Source organism: Agelaius phoeniceus, chromosome 19 (genome assembly GCF_051311805.1).
Source record: "Agelaius phoeniceus isolate bAgePho1 chromosome 19, bAgePho1.hap1, whole genome shotgun sequence".
NCBI classification, from domain to species: Eukaryota; Metazoa; Chordata; class Aves; order Passeriformes; family Icteridae; genus Agelaius; species Agelaius phoeniceus.
In genome coordinates this window covers 10,917,953-10,943,865 of record NC_135283.1, presented here as the reverse complement: position 1 = coordinate 10,943,865, position 25,913 = coordinate 10,917,953, and the positions used below count along the sequence as shown (strand labels likewise).

The 25,913-nt window shown below is 55.0% G+C and overlaps 2 protein-coding genes across 7 annotated transcripts in view; one reads left to right on the top strand and one right to left on the bottom strand.

The window, feature by feature from the left end:
* ARSG (arylsulfatase G) overlaps positions 1–14,446 on the bottom strand; it is a 33,683-nt gene extending 19,237 nt beyond the window's left edge. Inside the window, exons 1-6 of one of the 5 annotated variants that reach the window (XM_054645094.2) lie at positions 14,204–14,446; positions 4,118–4,876; positions 3,621–3,808; positions 2,814–2,861; positions 2,623–2,734; positions 2,188–2,328 (exon numbers count right to left, since the gene is read on the bottom strand). In XM_054645094.2, coding sequence (XP_054501069.2) covers positions 2,188–2,328; positions 2,623–2,734; positions 2,814–2,861; positions 3,621–3,808; positions 4,118–4,320 — 692 coding nt within the window. In that variant the 5' untranslated portion in view covers positions 4,321–4,876; positions 14,204–14,446. The remainder of the gene's footprint in view (positions 1–2,187; positions 2,329–2,622; positions 2,735–2,813; positions 2,862–3,620; positions 3,809–4,117; positions 4,877–14,203) is intronic. The other 4 variants (XM_054645092.2, XM_054645093.2, XM_054645095.2 and 1 more) reach the window with 4 other exon arrangements.
* On the top strand, positions 13,221–22,845 carry SLC16A6 (solute carrier family 16 member 6). 2 transcript variants are annotated; one of them, XM_054645100.2, is made up of 6 exons: positions 13,221–13,453; positions 15,977–16,218; positions 17,026–17,169; positions 17,837–17,965; positions 18,830–19,651; positions 20,200–22,845. In XM_054645100.2, the coding sequence occupies exons 2-6, from the start codon at positions 15,984–15,986 to the stop codon at positions 20,457–20,459; spliced, it is 1,590 nt and encodes a 529-aa protein (XP_054501075.1). In that variant the 5' UTR covers positions 13,221–13,453; positions 15,977–15,983; the 3' UTR covers positions 20,460–22,845. The 2 variants fall into 2 exon arrangements, with proteins under 2 accessions (XP_054501075.1, XP_054501076.1); XM_054645101.2 differs by lacking the exons at positions 13,221–13,453; positions 15,977–16,218 and having other exon boundaries at positions 17,033–17,169; positions 17,709–17,965.
* The last annotated feature ends 3,068 nt before the right edge of the window (positions 22,846–25,913 follow it).

The window sequence follows — 25,913 nt, the reverse complement described above, 5'->3', positions numbered from 1 at the left end:
GGCACATTCACCACTGCGCGCTGCCCTGGCCAGCACGGACACGTCCTGTTTGCTTGTTTACAGCTATATTTATCTGCCCCAACGAGCTGCTCTTCCTCAGGGAGCTCGGAGGGGAAGGGTGGGATGGCCAGCGGCGAGGAGGGGCCGGATCCTGGGCCGTGTCCCGGCTGTGCACGCGCCCGGCCCCATCTCTGCCTCCTGCCAGCTCTGGGGCCCTTCCCAGTGCGTGTCTGCACTTCCTTCCTCTGCCCGGCACCCACCTGGCCTGGAAAATGAGTAAAAAACCCCATCCTGCCCGGAGCTGCTGGGGGCTGGAGCCCCATGAAGGGTTTTCTCAAAACCCTCGCTCCGACTTTGCTCAAAAACAATGGTTTAAAAACACACAACCCCTTCAGAGGCCACCAGAAGAGCCTCAGTGCCTCCTCCAGCAGGAAGCCAAGCCATGGACACCCCAAATCTGAGCCATGGGGCAGCACCCAAGCACCCATCTCCCCTGGCATCTCCCCTGGCACCCTGCCCATCCCTGCAGGACATGGGGGTCAGGAGGGCTCATGTGCCCCTTGCAAACAGCTGCTGTGAGACCTCTTCCCAAGGGATGCCACAGCCCCTGGAGCAGGGAAAGCTGCTTCCCCTGGCTCCAGCATCCAGATGGACTCGTGGCTGTGATGCTCAGCTGAACATCCCTCCCGTTTGCCACACAGACACCTCGGAATTGTTCTGAAGATCAGGCAAACGTTTAATCAATAACTGAAGACAGCAGTCCCTGACTTTTGCTCCCACGCTCGCCTGTGCTGAGCAGTGCCACGTCTCACTGTCACAAATTGCTCAACCTTGGCTGGTTAAAAAAACACCGAGATGGCAAATCCGGTGTTCTTTTGTTGCCCTGTAATGAATGAGTCAGGCAGGGAAAAACTGGAATAAGCCATCAAAGGGAAGGGAAGAAAAGGCAGGCACCTGCCTAATCCTGTTCTCCATGAACACAGATAACCCCAGCACATTTCTGGGAGTTTAAAGGTTTTTTCTATTAACCCAGAGTTTACACACTCGGTTTCTCAGTCACAGAGCACCCAGGCAGCCCGGAGGGCTGGGGGTTTGGCAGGAGAAAGGGTTGGTGCTACCCCACAGCCCAGAGCCTGGGTACCCTCAGCATCCCAAACGCGGCCAAGCCACCCCACGGCCAATCCTTGGTACCCAAAGGGACAAACTGCAGGTTTTATGCAACAAAACAGCGCCCAGTTTTATAGAGAGCCATTTCCCCATGTGCTGCTCCCTACCCAGCCCTTCTTTCACCTGTGTTACACAAACCTCACCCCAGGAGCCGCCTTCCCCGTGCCTGCGTTATCCCGGGATGCAGGCGGGGATGGGCTCGGGCAGGGCTGCCCGGCAGCGCTTCCTCTGCTCGCTCTGCAGGGAGGCGTTTTGCAAAGTCACAGCTCGTAATCCGCCAATAATGGGGATTAAAATTACACAACCCGTCAGCAGGGCTCGGGGGCCTCGTCCGGAGGAGCCGCTTTGCTCCTCGGGGACAAACGGAGCCGGGCACCTCCCGTGCTCTGAGCCTGGGGGAGGCAGATCCCGGAGCCCAGCGAGCTCCGGGTGCTTTATCCCCAAAATGGATCCAATCTCACACACGGGGCGTGTTCAAACACCTCTGGGTGCTGTTCTGGTCCCACCCTGACACCACTCAGCGCCTGTTGACAGCCCCTGCCGGCACTTCACACCCATGGAGGCACCATTGCCACCCCATTGCCACCCCATCCACAGGGATACAGGCATGGACCGACCTTGATATTGTGCACATTCCCCAGGAAGGAGGGAGGAACAGCCCCACACCCATGGAGGCACCATTGCCACCCCATTGCCACCCCATCCACAGGGATGCAGGCATGGACAGACCTTGACATCGTGCACATTCCCCCCAGGAAGAAGGAGGCACAGCCCCACTCAAAGGCTTTGGCTTTCCCCAAAAAACGATGGTTTTAAAAACACACAACCCCTTTAGAGGACACCAGAAGAGTCTCAGTGCCTCCTCCAGCAGGAAGCCAAGCCATGGACACCCCAAATCTGAACCATGGGGCAACACCCATCTCCCCTGGCACTGCACCAGCATGATGCAAAGGAGTCCTGCAGTGCCCCAGGAGCTGTCCTAGCTAAGGGGACAGACAGGGGACAGTGGGTGGCCCTCACCTGGCCTTCTGGATGAACCTCTCTGCCTCCTCTGCGTAGCGCCTGGCCAGGCTGCCGAGCTCCACGGGCTGCTGGATGATGGTGGTGTTCTCCAAGAGAGGCAGGGCAACCTCTGTGTAACAGTCCTTCCTCACCAGCCTGCTGGGAAAAGCCACCCCAGGCTGGTCACAGAGCAGGCACAGAGCCTGGCTGATCCAGGATTCCAGAAAGCCAAGGGAGGGAGAACAAAGGGAGCGGTGCCAATGTCCCCATGGCACAGGGGGCTGCCAGCCCATGCCCTGCAGGGGGAAACTGGGTGCACAGAGCATGAGGGGAGGTGAGCACAGCCCAGGGCAGCCCTCGGGGCTGGGGACACTCTGCAGACACAGACACAGCCCAGGGCAGCCCTCAGGGCTGGGGACACTGCTGCACACACCCAGCTCCCCGTGCCCATACCTGGCAGTGGTGCTGTGCTGTGGGCAGGGCGGGCAGGGTGGCAGGTTGTAGCCAGGGGTGTCTGTGCAGCCCATGTCGTGGCTGTAGGGGATCCCAAAGTAGTAGTCAAAGCCTGAGAGGAAGGTGAGGGGGTCAGAAGGGTCAAGGTGGCCACAGGGCCCTGAGCCCCTTTCCCCTGGCACAGCCCTTACCACGGGAGCTGGGGTGATGGTGGCCGTGGTGTCCCAGGTGCCACTTGCCTGCATGGAAGCCACAGAACATCATTTCAGAGGTGACACAGCTCTGGCCACCAGCAGCCCTCACCCACAAGGTGCCCACAGTGCTGGGGGCTTTAATCAAGCTACAAGAAAGGTTCCTTGTTTGTGCTGGCTGCCATTCCAGAACGCCGTCTATTTTTGCAGAAAACCCAGAAAAAATGCATAAGGTATCTCATGGCTGTGCAAAGCAAATGTTTCCAGCCTTAAAAGGCTCTTTCATGTGTTTGTGCTCTGAGCAGACAGCTCCCTAAGCCCTCCCTAAACCCAGCTTCATCCTCTGACCTCCAGCACACGCTTGCTCCCACCCAACACTCCAGTCCAAGAGGGAAAACTGCAAAAATGGAGAAACAGAGGGAATTTCTGCCAGCACAACAGCAGGAGCTGCAGATGCAAAGGGTTTGTGCAGGCTGAGGGGGACCCACAGTGACAGGAGGGTGCCCAAAGCCACCTGGCCAGCAGCACCGCCTGTGGTGCAGGATGCAGGATGGCAGAGCCAGCCCTGTTTGCTAAGGAACACCCAGCACATTCCTCAGGAGATAAAGCAATGAGAGATTAAATGGAGAAGTCTGGATTTCCGGCAGCACCCTTGAAAAGGAAGATTTTAAGCTTGGCGTTGCAAAATGCAAGGGGGATGTGTGAAATGTCTCTCACGTGGTCCTTTAGATTTCCCTTTCACTGCCAGCATTTCACCCAGGCACCCCCTGGCACCTCCCCAGCTGCCCCTGGCACTCTGGGCATTACCTATGGCCCCTGTACTGTAGCCAGCCTCCCTCAGCACCTCGGCCAGGGTGGTCTCGTTGCGGGGGAGGCCCCCAAGAGAGGAGATGGCGAAGTTGTGGGTGACCCCATTGCGCAGCCCCAGGCGCCCCGTGAGCAGCGAGGCGCGGGACGGGGAGCACGTGGAGGCAGCTGAGTGGAAATCCACGAACCTGCAACGTGAAAAACCCTTCAGCTCATGACATCCCGTGTGCTCCAACGCTGCCCTGCCCCTCCCTGCTCCCCTGGACACTCCCCCTTTTGCTCTGGGGATGAGGGTGAGGAGTGGCAGATGAAGGCTCCAGCAGGGATGGATGGAGCTGCACCCCAAGGTGCCAGGCTCTGGCTGCCCTCCCCATGCAGCAAAACCCACACCAACAAAATTCCCTCACCTGCCAGTCCCACAGGGCTGAATTCCCCTGTGCAGCAGGGCAGAGTAACCAGGGGTGCAGGGTGAGGGCAGGGAGGGGGACAGACATTACCTTGTTCCCTCAGCAGCCAGCTGGTTCAAATGCGGGGTCTCCTTCGTCTCTGCCCAGTTGGCGCCCAGATCCCCCCAGCCCACATCATCAGCCAGGATGACAATGAAGTTGGGCTGCCTGCTCACCACACAGGGAGCCCAGAGCCCCACCAGCACCAGGGTGGGCACCAGCAGAGCCCACGGGGACAGGGGTGGGGTCCCCATGGTGCCACACGTCCCCTCCTGCCCGCGGTGCAGCTCTGCTGGGCTTCCCCAAACTGCCCCTGCTGTGTCCCTGTGGATGCAGCAGAGCTTTCCAGGGGCTCTGTCCCTTCCTCAGCTGGTCCTGTGGGGCTGGGGCAGGGCTGGGGTCTGGGTTTGGAGCGGGGCTGGGGTCTGGGTTTGCTCCCTTGGCTGCCGACCGAGCTGCGACACCTCCTCCGCCTTTCACACCCAGGCACAGCCGATATTCCCGAAACCAGCGCCAGCAAAGGTGTTATTCTTAGAAGTCAAAAAACACCCTTTGAAGTCACTGTCACCCTATTTATATCTTTCCTTCCTTCCTGGTAAATATCTAATTAGACACCAAACTGAAGTGGTATTTTCCCCTCCAGGAGCGGGTTCGATCCGCGGCAGCTCCTCTCAGCTCCTCTCCCCTCGCCGCAGCCAGAGCGATGTTTGTGTCCAAAACTGGCTCCTTCCCTGCAGGCTGAGCCCCTCAGCCTTGGGTGGGGCCTGCTGGGGGTCTGTCAGTCCATCCTTCCCCTGGTTACAGCATCCCCTGTGCAAGGGAAATGAAATGGTCAGGACAGGGGAGTGCTCCTGCACCCCAGCCCGGGGCAGAGCAGCTTCTGCAGAGATCAGGGCAGAGCAGCTTCTGCAGAGATCAGGGCAAAACACCTCCAGAGACCAGGACAAAACAGCCTCTTCAGACAACAAGACTTTGCCTTTGAAGTTGTTCTGCTGCCTGGTTCACAATGGCTCAACTGGAAAGGATTGGGATGCAGAGAGCCCCTTTCCTGCACCCACTGCTCAGGCTGGGATGGTTTCCTCTGCTCCTGCCATCCCCAGCTCCTGCCATCCCTGCTCCTGCCATCCTCTGCTCCTGTCATCCTCTGTTCCTGCCATCCCTGCTCCTGCCATCCCTGCTCCTGCCATCCCCTGCTCCTGCCATCCCTGCTCCTGCCATTCCTGCTCCTGCTATCCCCAGCTCCTGCCATCCCCTGCTCCCTCCTGCTTGCCAAGGGCTTTCTCCCAAGTGCTGCAGCCCCACAAGGGGTTCATACAGGGCCCTGCCCTCGTTTGTCACAACTGGCAAGTGTCTGAAGCTCATTGTCTCAATTTAGTTCTGCTCCCTCTGCCCCACAGCTGCCAGGGCAGGAGCTGCTGGAGGGAGCTGCCCCAGAGGTGAGGAGGCAGGAATCCAGATCCAGAAGGCAAAAACGCCCAGGAACAGCCAGGATTAAGCACATCCAGCTGCTTAGAGCAGGATTTGGCCTCCAGAGATGGAAAGGGTCAAGGACAAAGGCTCCAAGGAGTGATGGCAGAGAGGGAGCTGTGGCAGAGCTCCATGGAGCAGATGGAGATGTGGAATACGATGTCTTGAACACCAAGTTATGGCCAAAGGGAGATGGAGCTGTGCCAAAAACCTGCTGAGTCCTGCAGCAGGAGCTCTGCACTGGCTGTGGGGATCTGTGCTGGGCTGGGATGGCCAGGACCAGCTGTCCCCAGAGGTGCCAGGAACGTGGCAGGAGGGATGCAGCTCCCATGGGATGGCCAAGCAGGACAACACCCATGAACACAGAGAAGGAGAGCAGAGAAGACAATACTGGGAACAAAAGAGAAGAACAGGACAGGAGGAGGCAGGAGAGGGAATAGGATGAGCCCCATCTGTAGGCCAAGCTGTTTGTAGCTTGCAAAGTGAATTATTCCCAGGTTTTGCTGTTCACTTCTTTAAAAGCTTTGGGCTGTCACTTGGATCAGCAGCTCCTGGGCTGTCAGCAGAGCATTGCAGTGATCAGAGATGTGGCTCCATTCATAATTCATAGCCCAGAGTGTTAATTTATGAAGGCTGGAGGCTCTCAGTACATCAGCTAATGGGGGTGGGTGCTGGGGCTGAGCTGTGGGAGGGGGCTCAGCTCTGGCAAAGGCTGCTCAGCCCTGCCCCAACAAAGCCCACGAGCTCAGGTCCTGCTCTGCACCCTCTGCATCCCCACAGCTCCAACAATCCAGCTCAGGTCTCTGGACATGTTTGATGGCAGCTAATTTGCCTTTACTTTCAAAACAAAAATTCCTTTGCAATTTCTTTGGATTTCCTCATGGATGGGGACTTGAAAGGAGCAGCAGCTCTGCCTGGGTCTGAGACCCCATGCCCAGGGGCTGAGCCCAGCTGGGCCAAGGACAGCACAGAACTGAGCCACCAACACCACAGTGGTCAGGGAGACCTCAGCCCATCCCAACCCCATCCCAACCCCTTCCCAATCCCTTCCCAATCCCATCCCAGCCCCATCCCAGCCCCATCCCAGCCCCATCCCAACCCCTTCCCAGCCCCATCCCAGCCCCATCCCAGCCCCATCCCAGCCCCATCCCAACCCCATCCCAGCCCCTTCCCATCTCCTTCCCAGCCACATCCCTTCCCCTTCCCAGCCCCATCCCAGCCCTATCCCAGCCCTATCCCAGCCCCATCCCAACCCCTTCCCAATCCCTTCCCAGCCCCATCCCAGCCCCATCCCAGCTCCTTCCCATCTCCTTCCCAGCCACATCCCTTCCCCTTCCCAGCCCCATCCCAGCCCTATCCCAGCCCTATCCCAGCCCCATCCCAGCCCTATCCCAGCCCTATCCCAGCCCCATCCCAGCCCTATCCCAGCCCCATCCCAGCCCCATCCCAGCCCTATCCCAGCCCTATCCCAGCCCCACCCCAGCCCCTTCCCAGCCCCATCCCAGCCCCATCCCAGCCCCTTCCCAGCCCCATCCCAGCCCCATCCCAGTTCCCTGTCTGGGACTCTCCACAATGGAGCAAGGTATCACCCTGTGCCAGATCTGGGGTTTGGGAGAAAACAAAGCCCCAGAAGTGGAGCTGATCTCCTCAGGCAGGGGTGTTCAGGCTTTCTGGGAAGACACACCAGCTAATCCTGCCCTCTGGCACCTGCCCTGGCATCCAGCAGCTCCCAGCCCCTCCCAGGCTGAGCTGCTCTCTGTGCCAAATCCCAGCCTCTCCAAGCACCCTCCCAGCAGCACCATCCCAGTCCCAGCTCCTGAGGGGCTGCCCTGAGCCCCCAGAGTGCTCCAGGGCTCCCCCCAGCTGCACCTGCAGCCCCACAGAAAAACCCAGCCCACCTCAAAGCAGCCGAACCCACAAACCTCTGTCCCTTCCATTTACTCTGGGGAGGGATGCCAGGATGACACAGCTAACAAAAACAACCCAAACCATTTTCAAAGGACACTCTCTCCTCCCTAAATTACAGGGAAGGTCTTTCAGGGCTCAAATTCATGCATTAGCATCAAACAAAACTTGCTGATCCCTGATGCTCAGAGCTGTTTGAAGGCGAGGTGGAACACAGCTTGTGGAGTGCCCACATCCAGCCCACATCCATGAGTGTGAGGCCATCCCTGGCACCAACTCTGCACTCTGAGCCCTCTCTGACCCTTTCCAGCTCAAATTCCCGGGGAGTCCAGGCTGTGCACATCCCCCTGGAGGGGGTGGGAGCCCCCCTGGGATCCCCTCTGCAGCCAGCCCCACCCAGAGCCGACCCCACCAGCTTCCAGCTCTTTCTGCAAACATCAAAATGACTCAGGAGAGATTCCCCAGGCTGGCAGGAACACTGTGGCACCTGTGCCAAGCAGGAAATGCTGCCCAGGTGGCTGCAGCTGCAGGAGTGGCTGGGAGGGATCACTGGCCTGGGGATGAGCGGCGTTGGCGGCGCTGGACGTGGCACACCTGGTGGCACAGCACGCACCTGGGACCAGGGCAGCCCTGAACAAACAAATAACCTGCCTTCTGCAGGCCAGGCACACGGCTCACAGGAGCCTGGAGAGGTCCAAACCAGACAAACCAGTTTAGAAAAGCCCCAGAGCCTCTCCAAGCTGTGTAGATGCCTCTCTGGGATGTCACCCCTAGCAGTGCCACCACAGAGGGGTCACCCTCACTGTGCTGGCATTATCTGTCATGTATTTATTACACATTAACCAGAAAGTTTACAAATCTTGGGGCCAGCATGATCATTTTCACATTTTTCACATTCTTTCACATTTTCACGCCTGCCTGGAGAGCAAAGCAGTGGCTGGAGCCCAGAAAAACCTGAGCCCTTTGAAGCACACCCGGCTGTGCTGAGCCACCCCCTGCCAGCTCCTGGGGCTCACAACCCACCCAGGGGCTCCCAGCTCTGATCTCCAGCCCAAACCCCCCCGTGGTCCTGCTGAAAGTCCCAGCAGGATTCAGGATCCCAGTGATCCCCAGCAGGATCCCCCACCCCAGCCACGAGGAGCAGGGAGAAAAGGACACAGCAAAGGATGAGAAATTCAAACTGAAGTGGGTACCTGCTGTTATCCAGGAGCTCCCAGTGTCCCCCCTTGTGCCAGCAGGGGAAACTGAGGCAGGCAAGCAGGAGTGATGGCTCAGCTGTGCTGGCCCCACAGCTGCTGAGTGATGTGGGATGGGGACATAGCCCCAGGGTGCTGACCCCACTGGGAGATGTCCAGCCACAGCCTGGGGGGCATGGATGGCAAGGCAGAAAAACAAATCTATGGGTTTTTTGCAACAATCTATGGGGTTTTTTTGCAATTTAAGATTCCAGAGATTTTGATTTGAGCAGAGAAGGGCAGCAGGTACCTGGTGAGGAGTGGGGCAGAGGGGCATGAGCTCTGTGTTTGCCCCCCTGGGCCTCCCCAGGGCTGACATGTTTACCAGCAGAGCTCCATTCCCAGCACAACTGTGCTGACAATGCTCTGAACACAGTCAGGACTTCATTCCAGGAAAAAAGGTTTTCTGCTGGCATAGTTTATACTCGTTCTCCTCACAGAACAAGCAGCACCGACAAAAACATACTTCTGCAGATTTACCAGGATTTCTGCCAGCTCCTGGGACAGGAGAATGTTTTTCACCCATCTCACTGCTGGGTCTTTCAGAGAAAACATTTCACATGCCGAGCAGGGCTGGGCAAACCCCGGCAGAATAACTGAACTGGAAGTGCCGGAGCCACCCGGCCAGGGGCCCGCGCTCCCCTGCCTGCCCAGCCCGCCCTCTTTCCCAGCTCCTGGCTGATTTATCTGATTCATGCCCACAGCCAGCACTCCTGCTCTGCTTCCCTGTGCATTTCAGAGCCCCCAGCCCCCAGCCCTGCTGCTGGAGTTGCTGGGATGATGGAGAGGCACGTCCCACTGCAAGCGCTGCCAGGCACGGGACTGACCCAGGATGGATGTGCCAGGGAAAAGGATCCCAGCCAGGCCAAGCAGCAAACTGGGAAATTTGGGAAATTACCCCAAAAATATGGGGGAAAAAGGGTTTTACCCCAGCCCTGCTGCTGGAGTTGCTGGGATGAGGGAGAGGCACATCCTGCTGCAAGAGCTGCCAGGCACGGGATGGACCCAGGATGGATGTGCCAGGGAAAAGGATCCAAATCAAGCCAAGCAGCAAATTGGGAAATTTGGGAAATTCCCCCAAAAATATGGGGAGAAAAGGGTTTACCCCAGCCCTGCTGCTGGAGTTGCTGGGATGATGGAGAGGCACGTCCTGCTGCAAGCACTGCCAGGCATGGGATGAAGCAAGGATGGAAAAGGATCCCAGCCAGGCCAGCAGCAGGGAAATTCCCCCAAAAACATGGGGGACAAAGGGTTTTACAGTTGGGCTGGAGAGGCTGCAGCCACCATCCCTGTCCCCCCACAGAGCCCCCAGGGCTCAGCCCTGCTGCTGGAGTTGCTGGGATGATGGAGAGACACAATCCCACTGTGAGCACTGCCAGGCATGGGACTGACCTAGGATGGATGTGCCAGGGAAAAGGATCCCAGCCAAGCCAAACAGCAAAGTGGGAAATTTGGGAAATTACCCCAAGAATATGGGGGAAAAAGGGTTTACCCCAGCCCTGCTGCTGGAGTTGCTGGGATGATGGAGGGACACATCCCACTGTGAGCGCTGCCAGGCACGGGACTGACCCAGGATGGATGTGCCAGGGAAAAGGATCCCAGCCAGGCCAAGCAGCAAACTGGGAAATTTGGGAAATTACCCCAAAAATATGGAGGGAAAAGGGTTTTACAGTGAGGCTGGAGAGGCTGCAGCCACCATCCCTGTCCCCCCACAGGGCCCCTGCAGCCCCCTTGGCTCCCCAGAGCCTTATTGCTCTTGGAAAGCCCAAAGGAAAGGAATGGGAAGGTGAGGCAGAGACAGATGCAGAGCACTGACAAGAAATACCGAGGAGCAAATCGCTTTGGGGTTTTTCATGCCAAAGATATTTGCGTTCCTTTTTCTCCCCTGGAGGCACAAAACTCTTTTGTTGTCCCACAAGCACTTGCACTGTGGTTACCAGGAAGAATTTCAGCATGGGGAGGGTGCCCCATTCCCAAGGAAAAGCTTGGATAACGGGATTTTGGCTCTGCAGGGCCAGAGAAAGGGTGGTCACCCTTTATCTGCACCTCTAAAAGGCAGGGCATGAGTACAGGACAGCCACCTCCAAGGCCCCCTCAAAGGAAGGGGTTTCCTGTGGGACAGGGAGACAGGAGGCTCTCAAGGACACACAGGGTCCTCCCATGGCTGAGGACCCAGATTTCTGATGGATTTCTGATGGATTTCTGATGGATTTCAGAAGGATTTCAGCTGGTTCAGGAGGGGACTGCAGAAACCTCCCTGAGAGCCCCAGCACTTGCTGGAGGCAGCAGCTGTTGGGCCAGCATTGCCAAGAGAAACCAGCAGCAGCTTTCCCAAAGTTCCCAAAAACAAAAAAAAAGCAACAATTCGCCTCATTTTGAGCAATCTGGAGAATTTTGCCCCAGCTACCTGCTGCCCTGGCTGTGTTGTCCCACTGGGATAAAGGAAGGGAAAAGCAGCAGAAGGGACCGTGGCCAAGCCAAGCACAGCAGCCCTTGCAGTGCAGGGACATTTCAGCCTGGCTGCTTTTTGCAGGGGTGTGAAGCAGGAGCAGCAGGTGCCACATCAACCCAGCACACTGTGCTGGGCTCCTGGGCCAGCCCAGGGGCAGAACCCAGGGGAGCAGAGGTGAGGAGTGTGGCCACTGTTCCCTGCAGGCAGAAGCCAGAGGCCCACAGGGAATGGTGCAAACCCTCCTGGCAGCACCCATCTGTGCCCAGCACACCCAGAGCAGGAGCAGCAGCAGAGAGCTGAGGCTGCCAGAGCTCCAAGAGAGCTTGGGCAACACTCTCAAGGACAATGTGGGATTTTGGGGTGTCTCTGCACAGCCAGGGGTTGGGCTCAAGGATCCCTGTGGGTCCCTTCCAGCTCAGGATGTTCTGTGATTTTAGGATGACGGAACCCCTGCTCCCTCCCTCCTAATGCCTCTAAGTGGTGAGTTGGTCTCTCCTGCTTTGCTTGACTCACAAATCCCTACTTTTTAAGCTTCCTACATAAAGGACATGTTTTCCCTTAAAACTCCAACTAAGGAGTTGGTTTTCCCTAGGAAATGCAACCAATGGAAATGTTTTCCTCTTATAATTTAACCAAGGGACATGTTTTTCCCTTATAATTCAACCAAGGGACATGCTTTTCCCTAAAAAAAATGCAACTAAATGAGATGTTTTTCCCTAAAAATGCAACAAAAGAGCATGTTTTATAATTCAACCAAGGGACATGTTTTTCCCTAAAAAAAATGCAACTAAATGAGATGTTTTTCCCTAAAAATGCAACAAAAGAGCATGTTTTTCCCTAAAAGTCCAACTAAAGGAGATGATTTCCCCAAAAAAATACAGGTAAGGGAGATGTTTCCCAAAAAATGCAAGTGACAGAGACATCTCCCCCTAAAAATTTAACTGAGGGAGATGTTTTTCCCTAGGAATACAACTAAAGGAAACGTATTCCACAAAAATACAACTGAGGGATGCGTTTTTCCCTAAGAAAAAAGAAAAAGGCAACTAAGGGAGATGTTTTCCCCTAAAAATACAACCAAGAGAGATGGTTCTCCCTAAAATTGCAACAAAATGAGATTTTCCCTAAAGAAAAGGAGGTTTTCCCTAAAGATGCAACTGAAGGAAGTGGCTTCCCCTAAAAACACAACCAAGGGAGATGTTTTTCCCCTAAAATTGCAACAAAATGAGATTTTCCCTAAAGGAAAGGAGGTTTTCCCTAAAGATGCAACTAAAGGAAGTGGCTACCCCTAAAAATACAATGCTTTTCCCTAGAAACACAACTAAAGGAGATGTTTTGTCCTGGAAAATCCAAACAAGGGGCATATCATCCCCTTAGGGAAAATATGGGCAGCACCCAAACCTCGAAGGGGACAAAAACACCGGCGGGCAGGGGGAGGCTCCGGCATGTGCTCCCTGCATCCCACCCGCACAAAGGGGGTGCTCCGGACCCCGAATCGTGGGGATGATGCGGACCCCGAATCGTGGGGATGATGCGGACCCCGAATCGTGGGGATGATGCGGACCCCGAATTGCGGGGATGCTCCAGACCCCGAATCGTGGGGATGATGTGGACCCCGAATCATGGGGATGATGCGGATCCCGAATCGTGGGGATGATGCGGACCCCGAATCGTGGGGATGATGCGGACCCCACACCCAGGGGATGCTCCGGACCCCGGGAATACCCTGGACCCCGCACCCGGGGATGCTCCAGACCCCGAATCGCGGGGATGCTCCAGACCCGAGGGATGCTCCGGACCCCACACCCGGGGATGCTCCGGACCCCGGGAATACCCCGGACCCCGAATTGCGGGGACGCTCCGGACCCCGAATCGCGGGGATGCTCCGGACCCCGCACCCGGGGACGCTCCGGACCCCGCACCCGGGGATGCTCCAGACCCCGAATCGCGGAATACCCCGGCCCCCGCACCTGCCGGAGCGCCCCGTGCGGGGCAGGTGCGGGCCGGGGGCTGCGGGGGCTGCGGGGCTGCCGGGGATGCTCCGGACCCCGCGGGGCCGCCCCTGCACCGCCCCTCCCGCACACGCGGTGCCGCCGCTGGGCGAGCCGGGCCCGGCGCCGCGCACATGGGCGCTGCGGAGCCGCCGGCGGAGACCGGCTCCAGCCGGTATAAAAGGGCTGCGAGCGAGCACCGAGCAGCAGCAGCCGCCGCCGCGGGCAGCGGGAGCAGCAGCGGCCGGAGGCCGGCGGGCAGCGGGGCCGCCTCCTCGCCGAGGGTCGCCCGCTCGCCCTCCCGGGCCATGGGCAGCCCCTGACCCCGCCGCAGCACCGGGTGAGTGGGGCTCCCGCCCGGGGATTCCGGGGGAGCTGGGTGGGGGAGGGCTTTGTTTCCCTTTTTTTTTTTTTTTTTTAATTTTTTCCCCTTCTTTTGGGGCGCTTTTTAACGTCATTTTTTCGTTTTTTCCAGCGTTTTCCTTCCCCACCTCCCCTCGCCCGCATCCCTGTATTTTTAGCCCGCGGCCCCGGCGATGCAGGAATCAGGGCTGAAATGTTGGGAAAGTGATGCAGGGAAGGGGGGGCTACGCCGGGCCCCTGCGCTCCGGCTTCTTCATTTTCAATTTTTTCCCCGGCCATCATTATTTCTTTTAATCTTTAAATGTACAAAAAACACGCCCAGGTTTGCGGTTTCGCTGGGTTGTTTTTCCTTCCCTTATCATTTTTTTTTTTTTTTTCTGTTCCCTAAGCGTGCTTCCTCCCGATCAGCTTTTCCCCCCCTTGCAGTGACACAGGAATTCGTGGCAGCCCCGTCCCCTCCCTCGGGGGGTCTCCAGGCACTTCCCGCAAAGTTCGGGGGTCCCGCCCGTGCCCCTCGCCCTGCCCGGCTGCGGCAGAGCCCGGCGCGGGCAGCGGCAGCGCAGGGAGGGATGCGGGAGCCCCCGCCTCGCTCCATCCCCGCCGGAGCGGATCCCCCGGGAGCCCTGCGGCACCGCAGGAGGGGCTGCGGGCCTGGGGACCCCCACCCTGCCCCGCTCGGGGACCCCCGGCGTGGGCTCGCAGCCCGGCCGGGCTCCCGTGCACTCGCCTGCTCCGCCGGGCGAAGTTCCGCGGTGGGCTCGGAGCGCGGGGCCGAGGAGCCGAGTCTAAAATGGAGGAGGGAAATGCCGGGGACGGCGGCGCGGGGGGAGCCGCAGGTCCGGGCGGGACGGGGCGGCCACCGCGGCCACCGCTCCGTGCCCGGCCGGGAGCCAGCGCCGGGGCTGAGCTGCGCTGTGTCCCACGGTGCTGACTCCGGCACTGGCACCGCCGCGCGGGTGGGGCGCTGACCCCGGCACTGTCCCCCCGCAGCGCACGTGCGGCGGTGACCCCGGCACTGTGCCCTGCACAGGTGTGGCGGTGATCCCAGGACTGTCCCCTGCACAGGTGTTGCAGTGACTCCGGCACTGTGCCCTGTACAGGTGTGGCGGTGACCCCCGGCACTGTCCCCGTGTGGCAGTGTCCCCCTTTACAGGTGTGGCTGTGACCCCGGCACTGTCCCCCCGCACAGGTGCGGCGGTGACCCCAGCACTGTCCCCTGTACAGGTGTGGCAGTGTCCCCCGGCACTGTGCCCTGTACAGGTGTGGCAGTGACCCCAGCACTGTCCCCCCGTATAGATGTGGCAGTGACCCCAGGACTGTCCCCCATACAGGTGTGGCAGTGACCCCAGGACTGTCCCCTGTACAGGTGTGGCAGTGACCCCAGCACTGTACCCCCGTATAGGTGTGGCAGTGACTCCAGGACTGTCTCCCTGTACACATGTGGCACTGTCCCCCCGTACAGGTGTGGCAGTGACCCCAGGACTGTCCCCTGTACAGGTGTGGCAGTGACCCCAGCACAGCAGACCCCCCTGCAGGTGTGGCGGTGACCCCTGGCAGTGTCCCCTGTCCAGGTGTGGCGGTGACCATGGCATAGCAGACCCCCCTGCAGGTGTGGCGGTGAGCCCAGGGCTGACCCCCACACTGCAGGTGATCCTGTCGCTGTCCCCTTGCCCCGGTGTGGTGCTGCAGTGGCCTCAGCTCAGTGCTCCCCCCCTGCAGGTGTGGCACTGACCTGGCACTTGTCCCCCTGCCCAGGTGTGGTGCTGGCCCCGGCACAGTGGGACCCCCTGCAGGTGTGGCAGTGAGCCCAGGACTGTAACCCTGACATTGTCCCCCCTGGGTGGCTGTGGCAGTGACCCCAGCACAGTGTCCTCCCCCTGACTGTGACACTGGTGCTGTCCCCCTGTGCAGTGCCGGGGTTCCATGGGGAGCTCCATGTGGGACCCACAGCCCCAGGTGACACGGGGCAGGGCTGAGGACACCCCATGTCTTATGGGGTGATCCCATCCAGCCCCCCTTGCCCCGGGGGCTGACAGAGGTGCCAAGGGCTGCAGAGGACCTGGTGGTAGCGGGGGTGTCCCCACCCCCTGTTTTGAGGCGTGGGCAGCCCTGAGCTGCTGTTTTGGGGCCAGCCAGGCTGGGGACGATGGGTGCCCGGGGGCTCCTGCGGCTCCACCAGCCCGCGGTGGATCTTTCACGAACTGCATCCATCCGCCCCCGTGCACCGACAGACAGATGACAGCTCCCAGCTCCCGGGCTTGGCTGCTGGGAACAGCTCGCCCGGGTGCTGAGCTGGGAGTTTCTGGTGCTGGGCTCACAGGGCAGCAGCAGGAAGGAGCCCACGGAGGGACAGAGGCAGAAACACCAGCCCAGCTCCCGCACTTGGCAGCACAGGGTCCGGCTCACGGTGCCTTAGGGGTGCTACAGCTCCCAGGCTGTGCCTCTTCCAGCAAGATTCAGCTTAAACTGATGCCTGGCTGCCTGTCCCCTCTTTTCCCAGATCCAAAATGACGGTCAAAGCTGTAAAGATGCCGTGCACCTCTGCAAACGTTTATACTAAAGTGCCTGACGGAGGATGGGGCTGGACGGTCGCCTTTGCGTTCTTTGTTGTGGAAGCCCTGACATACGGCATCATAAAATCCTTTGGAGTCTTCTTCAACGACCTGATGGAAAGCTTTGACGAAACCAACAGCAGGATATCCTGGATAATATCCATATGTGTGTTTGTACAGACCTTCACAGGTAAGAGGAGCGGGCGCTGGGCCCAGGTGCAAGGGGCAGTCCTGCTGCTGACTCAGCACACAAGGACCTGGCACCTGTGACTTTTGTGCCTCTAATGGCTCCATTATAAATTAAATCACAGCCATAAAGCTCAGAGGCTGCTCCTCAAATGCCAAGAAATGTCTGTCTCATCCTGGCAGTCCCTTTGAGCCCTAAACCATGTCTGTGGGTGGTGCAGGGACAGGGTCCGTGTCACTGAGCCTGACCCAGTTGTTCAGGTCTCACCAGCAAGGGGCAAAACCCAGAGTGTTCAAACCAAACTCTGCAGTGAAAAGGATTAGAAATAATTTGATCCTTGCTGAAATCCAGTGGTATTGCTGAAATCCAGTGGTATCCAGGCACGTGGCTGGAGATTTGTCCCAGGCTGCCATGTGCATTCTGGTGACTTTGTAGCACGTCCTAAACCCTGTGAGATGTTATAGGGTAGTTATAGGGTATTTACATCGACTCCTGAGTCTATGGACTCTATTGAGGTGCATGTTTGTTCATTTTCAAGCACGTACTCTGTCTCTGTGCTCTCCTCTGGAGGCTGTGCTTTCCCTTCTTCCTGCTCTCTGATGACGATGGGGCGCAGCAGCGAGCCGCAGGCGGTGATGCCCAGCTGCAGCACCCCGACAGCACGGGGGTGGCTCCAGGGTGACGCTGTGCTGTGCAGGGAGGTGGCACCTCAGGGAACCCGGGCAGGAGGAGCATGAGGAGAGCCTCTGCAGGAGGTGGTGGCTGTGCAGTTCTGAGGTGGGTGCTGACCACGTCTCTCTCCCTCTGCAGCTCCTCTGTCGACGGTCCTGAGCAACCGCTTCGGCCACCGCCTGGTGGTGATGGCCGGGGGACTGCTGGTCAGCGCTGGCATGGTCATCGCCTCCTTCGCCCGCAGCGTGGTGCACATGTACGTCACCATCGGCATCGTCTCCGGTGAGCCACCCTCCTGTCCCCTGCTCCGTGTGCTGCCCCTCCTGAGCTGATCCCGCGGCGAGGATGGGCCCCAGGCTTGGCTTTGTGCCTGCGCCACCCCGGGCACCGCCCTGGGCTCGGCCCTGAGCTCGTGCAGCAGCACCGGTGGCTTCTGATGAGCTGAACAAAGCTCAGAGAAGAGCAAAGCTGCACCTGGGATCAAATACTCTAATGCTCCCTCTGTCCCTGGTTTCTTCTCCTGATGCTTTTCCCTCTCCAGCCTGGCCTGGGTGTCCTGTTCATGTCCATGGCCAGGATCTTGCCTTGCTTAGGGGAACAGTTGCTACAGGCTCAAATACTTTAAGCAGATGAGGTCCTCAAAGTGGACCCCACTGGCTGTTTGGGAGCAGAAGGCATTATCTAGCAGGTTCGGGAGGCTGGGTCTCTTGGTTTGGGTTTCTACTCTCCTTTTTCTCTTTTTTTTTTTTTTTCTTTTCTTTTCCCCCTTCCAATTTACAAAAAAAAATAACATTCTGGTTTCCCCAATGATTTTCTTCCAGGGTGACTTGCTGAGTTGGCCGAAATGATACTGTAATGACCACCGGGAAAGCCGACTTAACGTGTTCTTGCATCGGTGTTTCCCCCTCCTTTACTTGTTGTTATGGCAATTTTTGGCATTTATTCACAGGCCTCGGATACTGCCTCTCCTTCCTCCCGACTGTCACCATTTTATCACAGTATTTTGACAAAAGGCGCTCGCTGGTCACAGCGGTGGCATCCACAGGGGAATGTTTCGCCGTCTTCTCCTTCGCACCAGGTACGGTGCCCACGTGCTGGGAGGGCCAAAGGCACAAATCCTTTCCCAAGCAAACAGCCAGAGGCCAAGTCAGTGCCCACAAGTGGTTGCCCACACGCCTGTGGCACCCAGCAGGCAGAGTGACAGCAGTGCCAGGGACGGGTGTGACACTGCTGAGCCCCCCCGGTGCCATGTGCCAGTGCAGGACATGCCTGGCTGATATGCAGCCCGCCAGGCTCCCTATATAGATCTGGCAGGCTAAAAATAAGCCCGAGAAACTTCAGCTATTTAAAACACACAGTGCCCAGAACTGCTCCTAAAGGTTACTGGGCTTGTGCTCAGCATGGGCTGCCAAAGTGCTCCAGCCCTTTGGGGAGCTGTGCTCAGGCTGTCACAGCCCTGTCACCTCTGCCCTTGGAGGTTTATGTGGTCTGCTATGCTGGTGTGCTCTGGGCTAATCCCCACTGCAAAGCTGCTTTGGGTGCAAAGGAAGGCTGGTAATTAGGCAGTGACGTGCACCTTTGAGCAGAGCTGAGAGACTTCCTCTGCTGGCTGGTTTCAGGGTGGGGGCAGCTGAGAGAGGACACTCAAGCACTGAGTTTGCCCTCCTTCACTTCCTTTGTCTCCAGACCTGCTGAGACCTCGAAAGAGGCTACCATGAGGGTGGCATCTGCTAGCAGATGGTAAAAGCCACAGCTTTTAGCTTCTGTCTGCTGCAGCAGAGGGGAGGAATTTGGGTGCCAGACCCCAGGGACCCCTGCTCAGCCTTTTCAAGAGGCGCCTGGAACCCTCCAGTGCAGAATCTCCGCTCCCTTCCCTGGCTGTAAATTCAATTCCTTGGTGTGCCCACAGGCTTTCCCAGTTACACTTCTCCTCTTCCCTCAGCAATCACGGCCCTGAAGGAGCAGATTGGCTGGAGGTACAGCATGCTTTCTGTCGGGGTGCTGCAGCTGGGCATCACCGCCTGCGGCTCGCTGCTGCGCCCCATCGTCATCAGAGAGCAGGAAGAAGTGAAAGCACAGCCTCCAGAGGAGTCCACAGAGACAAAGTACATGCTTGAAAACGAACAAACATGCACCTCAATAGAGTCCATAGACTCAGGAGTCGATATAACTACCTCACCCAGCAATGTGCCTGGAAAAACCAAAGCAGAGCCGAAAAGTGAAGAACCAAAGCAACACGGACAGAACCCCATTGACAATAACAGCACCCCTCCAGAACCAAAAACCAAACTACTGGACTTCTCTGTGATGAGAGACTATAGCTTTATCTGTTATGCATTCTTTGGCCTGTTTGCAACCCTGGGCTTCTTCGCTCCCTCCCTCTACATCATCCCCCTGAGCCGCAGCCTGGGCATCGGCAAGGACCACTCTGCCTACATCCTGTCGGCCATGGCCATCGCCGAGGTCTTCGGGAGGATTTTTGCAGGCTGGCTCCTCAACAAGAAGCCCATCCGCAAGATCTACATCGAGCTCATCTGTGTCATCCTGCTGTCTGTAGCCTTGGTTGCCTTCCCTTTTGCCTCTGGATTCTGGGGCTTGATGATATGTAGCGTTTATTTTGGGTTCATGCTCGGCACGGTGGCGGGCACACATATTCCTCTCCTGGCTGAAGACGACGTGGTTGGCATTGAGAGGATGTCCTCTGCAGCTGGAGTCTATGTCTTCATTCAAAGCTTAGCTGGGTTGGCTGGACCACCCCTTGCAGGTAACACAAACTTTGGTCTTGGTTTTGTTTCGGAGATGTTTGACAGCTGTGGGTGCTGATCTCTGTCTGGAAGGTATTCTGGCAGCACTAATCACAGCCCTGCAACCACTACTGGGAGTCTCCCAGAGCCAGAAGACTGCAATGCAGCTCTGCAGAGTCCCACGGATGAGGCACTGAGGAACCTCAGAGGGAAGGGAAATACTGCAGTGCTCCCCTGATCCTGTTAGAAACCCAAAGCTGGCACCACTTCAGGCACAAGCAGAGGCGAGTCCCTCTCGCTGTGCCTGTGCCACGCACTGCAGATAGGTGAAGGCTGGCAGAACAAACAGATGCCTGCTGCATCTCGGGCTCAGCATCCCTGCAGTGCCCAGGGGAGCACTGGAGATGACACTGTGTACCCCAGAACACAATGGGGTTTGTTTTTTAACCTGGCATCCAATTGTCACCAAGTTTTGGCTGCAGATAAAATGCAGATTAAAGCCCTACAGGAGGGCAGGGCAGGGGAGGAGTGGGCTGTGGCTAACTGCTGTAAATGTGTTTTTTTCCAGGTGTCTTAGTGGATACGACAAAGAACTACAGCTCAGCCTTCTACTCCTGTGCTGCTGGCATGGTCCTGGGGGCCGTGTTCCTGGCCCTGGTGAGGCCGTGCAAGACTGGGCTGTGCCACCACCACCAGCAGCAGCAGCAACAGCAGCAGCAGGTGGAGGAGAGCACGGCAGGGCCACCACCAGAACTACCAGATGACTTTATAGACATGGATATTGGAAAAGCAGAAAATTCAGGAAAAGGCTCTGACAGCGTGGTATAAAAAACCCTGTTCCTTCTCCATCTAATGTACTCAGTGTAAGGCTGGGGGAAATGTCAGCTCTGCTCCACGTTTTAAAACTCCATTCTAAAGGGAATGTGAAATTTTAAATGTGAACAGTTGCTACCAACAATTATTTTTTTTTTTTAAATATTAGACAGAATTTTTTTAACCAACAATGGAAAGCTCCATAGAAAATACGGATAGTCACATAAGAATAACTTCTGTCTAGCATGAAGATGTGATGCACACTTGCTTTCCTGATAACAAGCATAGGTAAAGGTCCAACTGATCCATAAATACTGACAACAGCAACAGCAGAAGCAGCTCAGCCTCTGACTGTCACCCATCCCTTACCACAAATTCCACACAGACCCGATGATACGAACTGGAGCATTTCATACACCACCAGTAGCCAACTGAATCTTCTTCTGGAGGGACACAGACTCACTTTTTAGCTTGGAGGAGGAGGAGGCCAGGCTAGATAGCTGACAATTAGAAACCATTGCTAATGATCTTAACTTGAATGTCACATAATGCTGGGAAATCAAAGGCTCCGTGTGTCTTTATGGCCAGTTATTACTGCACATATTTCATAAGATCATTTTTCTTCTCCCAACTGGGATCCTTAGAACTGTTTTCTGTTGATAGTCAGACCTGATGTACTGTTTCTAATTTAACTAGTATTTATTAATTTATTCTGAGATTGTTAAAGGAGGTTAGCTTAAATAACTGGAGAGGAAAAATGATCTTCTACATAACGGAAAGCTGTCTTTACATCAATCTCTCCAATGCCTATCTTGTATTGCTTGTGAAATTGTTGGGAAAATTACTCTTACAGCATAAAGTGTAGCTGTTTTTAATAGGTAAGTCTTAAGTAACCCAGTTATTTAAAAAGGAAAAAAAGAAACAAACAAACAAAAAAAAAAAGAATTACAGATCCAGCCTCTCTTTCCATGGAAAAGGCTCAGCTGGTGCCCACGGCTGCTGGAACCAGCCCACCCCACAGGGAGGATTTGGCCCAGGATGTCTTAATGTACCCAAGACCTCGGCTCCCAGGTGCACAGGGAATCTCTGCTGCAGCCCCAGCTGCCCCCCAGGCCCTTCCCCTGTCTGTGCCCCCCAGCCCTGCCAGCACGGGGTGCTGGGGGGCCGGGCTGAGCTGCACCCCCTCCCCAGCTCTGCCCTCAAGTCAGCAAGGGGCTTTCATTTTTTGCTGCTGACTTCAGTGAGAAATGAAGTGGAGCCTGTGCATGAAGGGAAGAAGACAGCACTGGAGCTGTTCATTCAGTCTGAATGGGAGAGATTCCTGCTCACAGTGACACGAGCTTGCTTACCCCACCTATATGCATCTTCTCGCCTCTAGGCAACTCAGGGGGACAAATCAAACAAGTCTGTTCTGGTTTGGGGGGAAAAATAAACCCCAAACCACCATTTCTGTGTACTTAAGTGGAAGTGGCATCATCCATTAACTGCTACACTGACCTGTCTGTGTTTTACCAGCCATAGAAATGTGGGACAATCTGTAAAAGAAAAAAAAAAAAAAAGAAAAGAAAAAAAAAATAGAACAACCTCTTTTTGGGAAGGTGCTTGGTTTGTTTTTTCTGTCTTAGATGTCCAAAAAAAAAAAAGAGAAAAATTTTAAAAAGAAAAAAAAAAAGAAGAAAAAAGAAGGAAAAATAATAATAATAATAAAAAAAAAAGAAACGGGCACTCTTGCAACCAAGTGGCTGGAGCAAAAATTCATCCTCACTGCCCGGGACCTGCGGTCTCGTGTCCTTCCTCTGCCTCAGCACTTTATCACGGCCAGCAGAACCTCGCTGTGTTGCACCCAGGACTGGAAGATCCCTACAGAGAACCAGAGTTGTGTGAATCGGTGATCAGTGAACAAATAGCCACGTTGCATTACGATGTACCTTTAATTTATTGTTAATTTATGATACTTCAAGCGTTCTGGTAAATGTTCTGTAGCCTATCCTTGTCAGGTTGTTGAAGTCTTTGTGATTGATACAAGACCTCACTACAGCACTTTGCTATTACAACTGCTTGGAAGTGGAATTAAGGCCTCCAGGTTTTGCGTGTGTGTGGAAGCTCCCTGTTCTGCAGATTTGCGAGGTTCTACTGTATTTAGTTTGGGGTTTTTTTCTCTTTTTTTTTTTTTTTTTTTAATTTTAATGACCAAGTTTCCAATCCAGATCAAATGCTCTGTTTGTCACTGACCTCACAGTCCATTGTTTCTGTTCCTGTCGTGGCACGAGCAGGGGAGCGAGTGGTGAGTGTGTGTGTGTGAGGGCACAGCACAAGCAGGATTTACTGATTTGTTTGTAACAAAGTGGACTCTGGAAATACTCTTAAACACTGAGATTTGCAATAAACTTTTTCCTTTGTTTTTGGGGTTTTCTTTTTTCCTTCTTTTTTTTTTTTTTTTCCCTTTATTTTTAAATAATAACCACAGGGAAGGAACTTCTCCTCTCGCTGGGTTGCAGTGGGAGCTGTCAGATGCCATTCCTGCAGCCTGGAGTGGCTTTCCCTGGAGCTGGGCAATCCCAGCTCTCTGAGGAGCTGCCTGCAGGCTGTGGCTTGGTGTTGAGCTCCAGGGTGCTCCTGTGAGCCCTCAGCCCTGATTACAGGGAGCCTTTTCCTCTCCTGCTGCCTGAATTGTGGCACCTGGGAGCGTTCCCCTCGTGTCTTCACGGGGCACACAATCATGGAATTATTTTATCATGGCTGAATTGCTGAATACTTTCTCCATGCCAGGCTGAACAACTCGTGTATCAGAAAAATTTACTTTAAATTACTTTAACACCCCCCCCCCCCCAAAAAAGCAAGCCACTAAATAGCAGATTAGTCATGCTAAAGAGCAATTTTCAGTCCCTCCAACCTAATTTATTGATTTGCCTTTCCCTGCTCACCCTGTCCAGCATGCCCAGACCCTAGCAGGAGCAGTGCTGCCACGTCCCAAATCCCTCTGCGTGCATTAGGTTTGCAAATGCTGAGGGAATCATCACCACACTGATGTGCATTAGGTACAAGCTGTTTCCATTCTGCCTGCAGGAGTGAGCCCTGCATGCCAGCAGCCTGGAACACCAACACCAAAGTCCAGGGAAGATAATCTGTCTCCAAATTCGACTCTGGCTCACTTTCAGCAGTGAACAAACATTATTTGCAGCAGTTTCCTCAAAAACAACCCCCCCAAAAAAGGCATTGCAAAGCCTGCACACAGTTCACGTAAATAAAAGCACATTTAACTGGAGCTCTATCAGATGTCTCCCTGCACAGAAAGATTTTTAAGAGTCATTTTTCCCACCTGGTTTGAATTAATTGCCTGTGACCTTCTCTGTTATCCTGGCACAAAGGCATTAAAGCAAGAACAAAATAGGATAAGGAGATATTTATTCAGCAGCACTGTACATCTATTTAGCAGCCCAGTAAATAGGGGAATGTGGGCAGGACGTGCCTCAGCAATCCCTGGTATTCCTCTCCAAAGGGGTTGTATAAACCCTTGCAGTCAATGAGGCCAGTGCTGGCCAAACGTAAATAGAGGAAATTGCACAAGGTCAGCTTGCAAGAGGCCAGGAGCCCTCAGATCATAGGTATCTGTCCTTGAAGCAGAAAGGAAGTTGGACTGGGGGGTTCTGTTTGCTGTTTTGGGGCCTTTAAAAAAAACAAAAACAAAACAAAAACCAAAAAACCCTCAAACAAACAAACAAAAAACCCCAAAACAAACAAACAAAAAACCAAAAAAACCCAAACAAACAAAAAAACCTCCCACAAATCCAGCCAAACAAAAAAAAGACAAAACCATTTTTCCATTTGAAATCAAAAGGAAGGGAAAAGCTCTTTTTCACTTATTTCAGCAAGATGACACCAGGTTCTTAAGGGGACAAATGAATCCTTTGCAAATAGCCAAACTGGGCTTGGAAAGAAAGCAAAGTAGGTGCTTACAAAACAGCTTGAATGTTTTAACTCGTCCCCTCAGATGTTACTTGTTACCATCTGAGATCATCGTGTTCCAGCTGCCTGTAGTAAACATGACCTGAATTCTCACAGTGATGCAGGCCCGGCTGCAGCCTGCCCTCCTCACCTCCTTCCTCCCCAAAACCTTCCTAAAGATGCTGCACAGGCTGGAATTCAGGAAAAGGCTCGGGTTTAGGAAAAGTCTGGGGCTTAGGAAAAGTCTCAGGGTTTAGGAAAAGTCTCGGGTTTAGGAAAAGGCTCAGGTTTAGGAAAAGTCTGGGATTTAGGAAAAGGCTCAGGTTTAAGAAAAGTCTGGGATTTAGGAAAAGTCTGGGATTTAGGAAAAGGCTCAGGTTTAGGAAAAGTCTGGGATTTAGGAAAAGTCTGGGATTTAGGAAAAGGCTCAGGTTTAGGAAAAGTCTGGGATTTAGGAAAAGTCTCGGATTTAGGAAAAGTCGCAGGTTTAGGAAAATTCTCAGGTTTAGGAAAAGGCTCAGGTTTAGGAAAAGTCTCGGATTTAGGAAAAGGCTCAGGTTTAGGAAAAGGCTCAGGTTTAGGAAAAGTCTCGGATTTAGGAAAAGGCTCAGGTTTAGGAAAAGGCTCAGGTTTAGGAGAAGGCTCAGGTTTAAGAAAAGTCTTGGATTTTTTAGGAAAAGTCTTGAGTTTAGGAAAAGTCTCGGATTTAGGAAAAGGCTCAGATTTAGGAAAAGGCTCAGATTTAGGAAAAGTCTCGGGTTTAGGAAAAGTCTCGGATTTAGGAAAAGGCTCAGATTTAGGAAAAGTCTCAGATTTAGGAAAAGTCTCAGGTTTAGGAAAAGTCTTGGGTTTAGGAAAGCATCCCTTGGATTGTGGCTGGGTTTGAAGGCTGAGGGAACAAGCAGTGCTGTTTTACACCTGATGCTAAAAGGCAGGAAGAAGCTCAGGATGGATTTCTCCATGGAAAGGGTGCTCAGGCATGGGAAGGGGCTGCCCAGGAGGGTTTGCAGTCCCTGCAGGTGTCCAAGGAGCAGCAGGATGGGGCACTCAGTGCTCTGTTCAGCTGATAAGGTGGTGTTTGAGTAAAGGTTGGGCTCAATTTTGGACTTTTTCCAACCTTAATGGTTCCATTCTGTGATTCCATGGGCACACACACAGGGAGGGCTCCAGGCCATGCCCAGCTGATGCTGGTGCCCAAATCTGGCTGGCAGCCCCTGTGCCCCCTGCAGGTCCAGGCCTCCTCCTCTGGACACAGTGACAGCAAACCATGGAGATTTTCCCTCCCCAGCCCCTTTCCCATGGACTTTTACTTGCTGGATTTGCACATCCACGGCCACACCAGCACAAAGCTCACTCTGCAAATGGCACTAAATCATCCAATAAATCAAATGCAACCCCTCCCACTCCTTCCCAGTGCAGTCGTCGAGCTCCAGTTACAACAATTTGTGGTAAAATATTACTCAGCAGCACTTTGGGCTGTGTGAGCAGCTCTGCCTCGGAGCAGACAGCCCTTAAATCACAGCT

Coding starts and splice junctions, on each gene's coding strand:
- SLC16A6 (XM_054645100.2), top strand. CDS start 15,984: ATGACGGTCAAAGCTGTAAAGATGCCGTGCACCTCTGCAAACGTTTAT. Junction 16,219..17,025: donor GTTTGTACAGACCTTCACAG/GTAAGAGGAGCG, acceptor CTCCCTCTGCAG/CTCCTCTGTCGACGGTCCTG. Junction 17,966..18,829: donor CGTCTTCTCCTTCGCACCAG/GTACGGTGCCCA, acceptor CTCTTCCCTCAG/CAATCACGGCCCTGAAGGAG.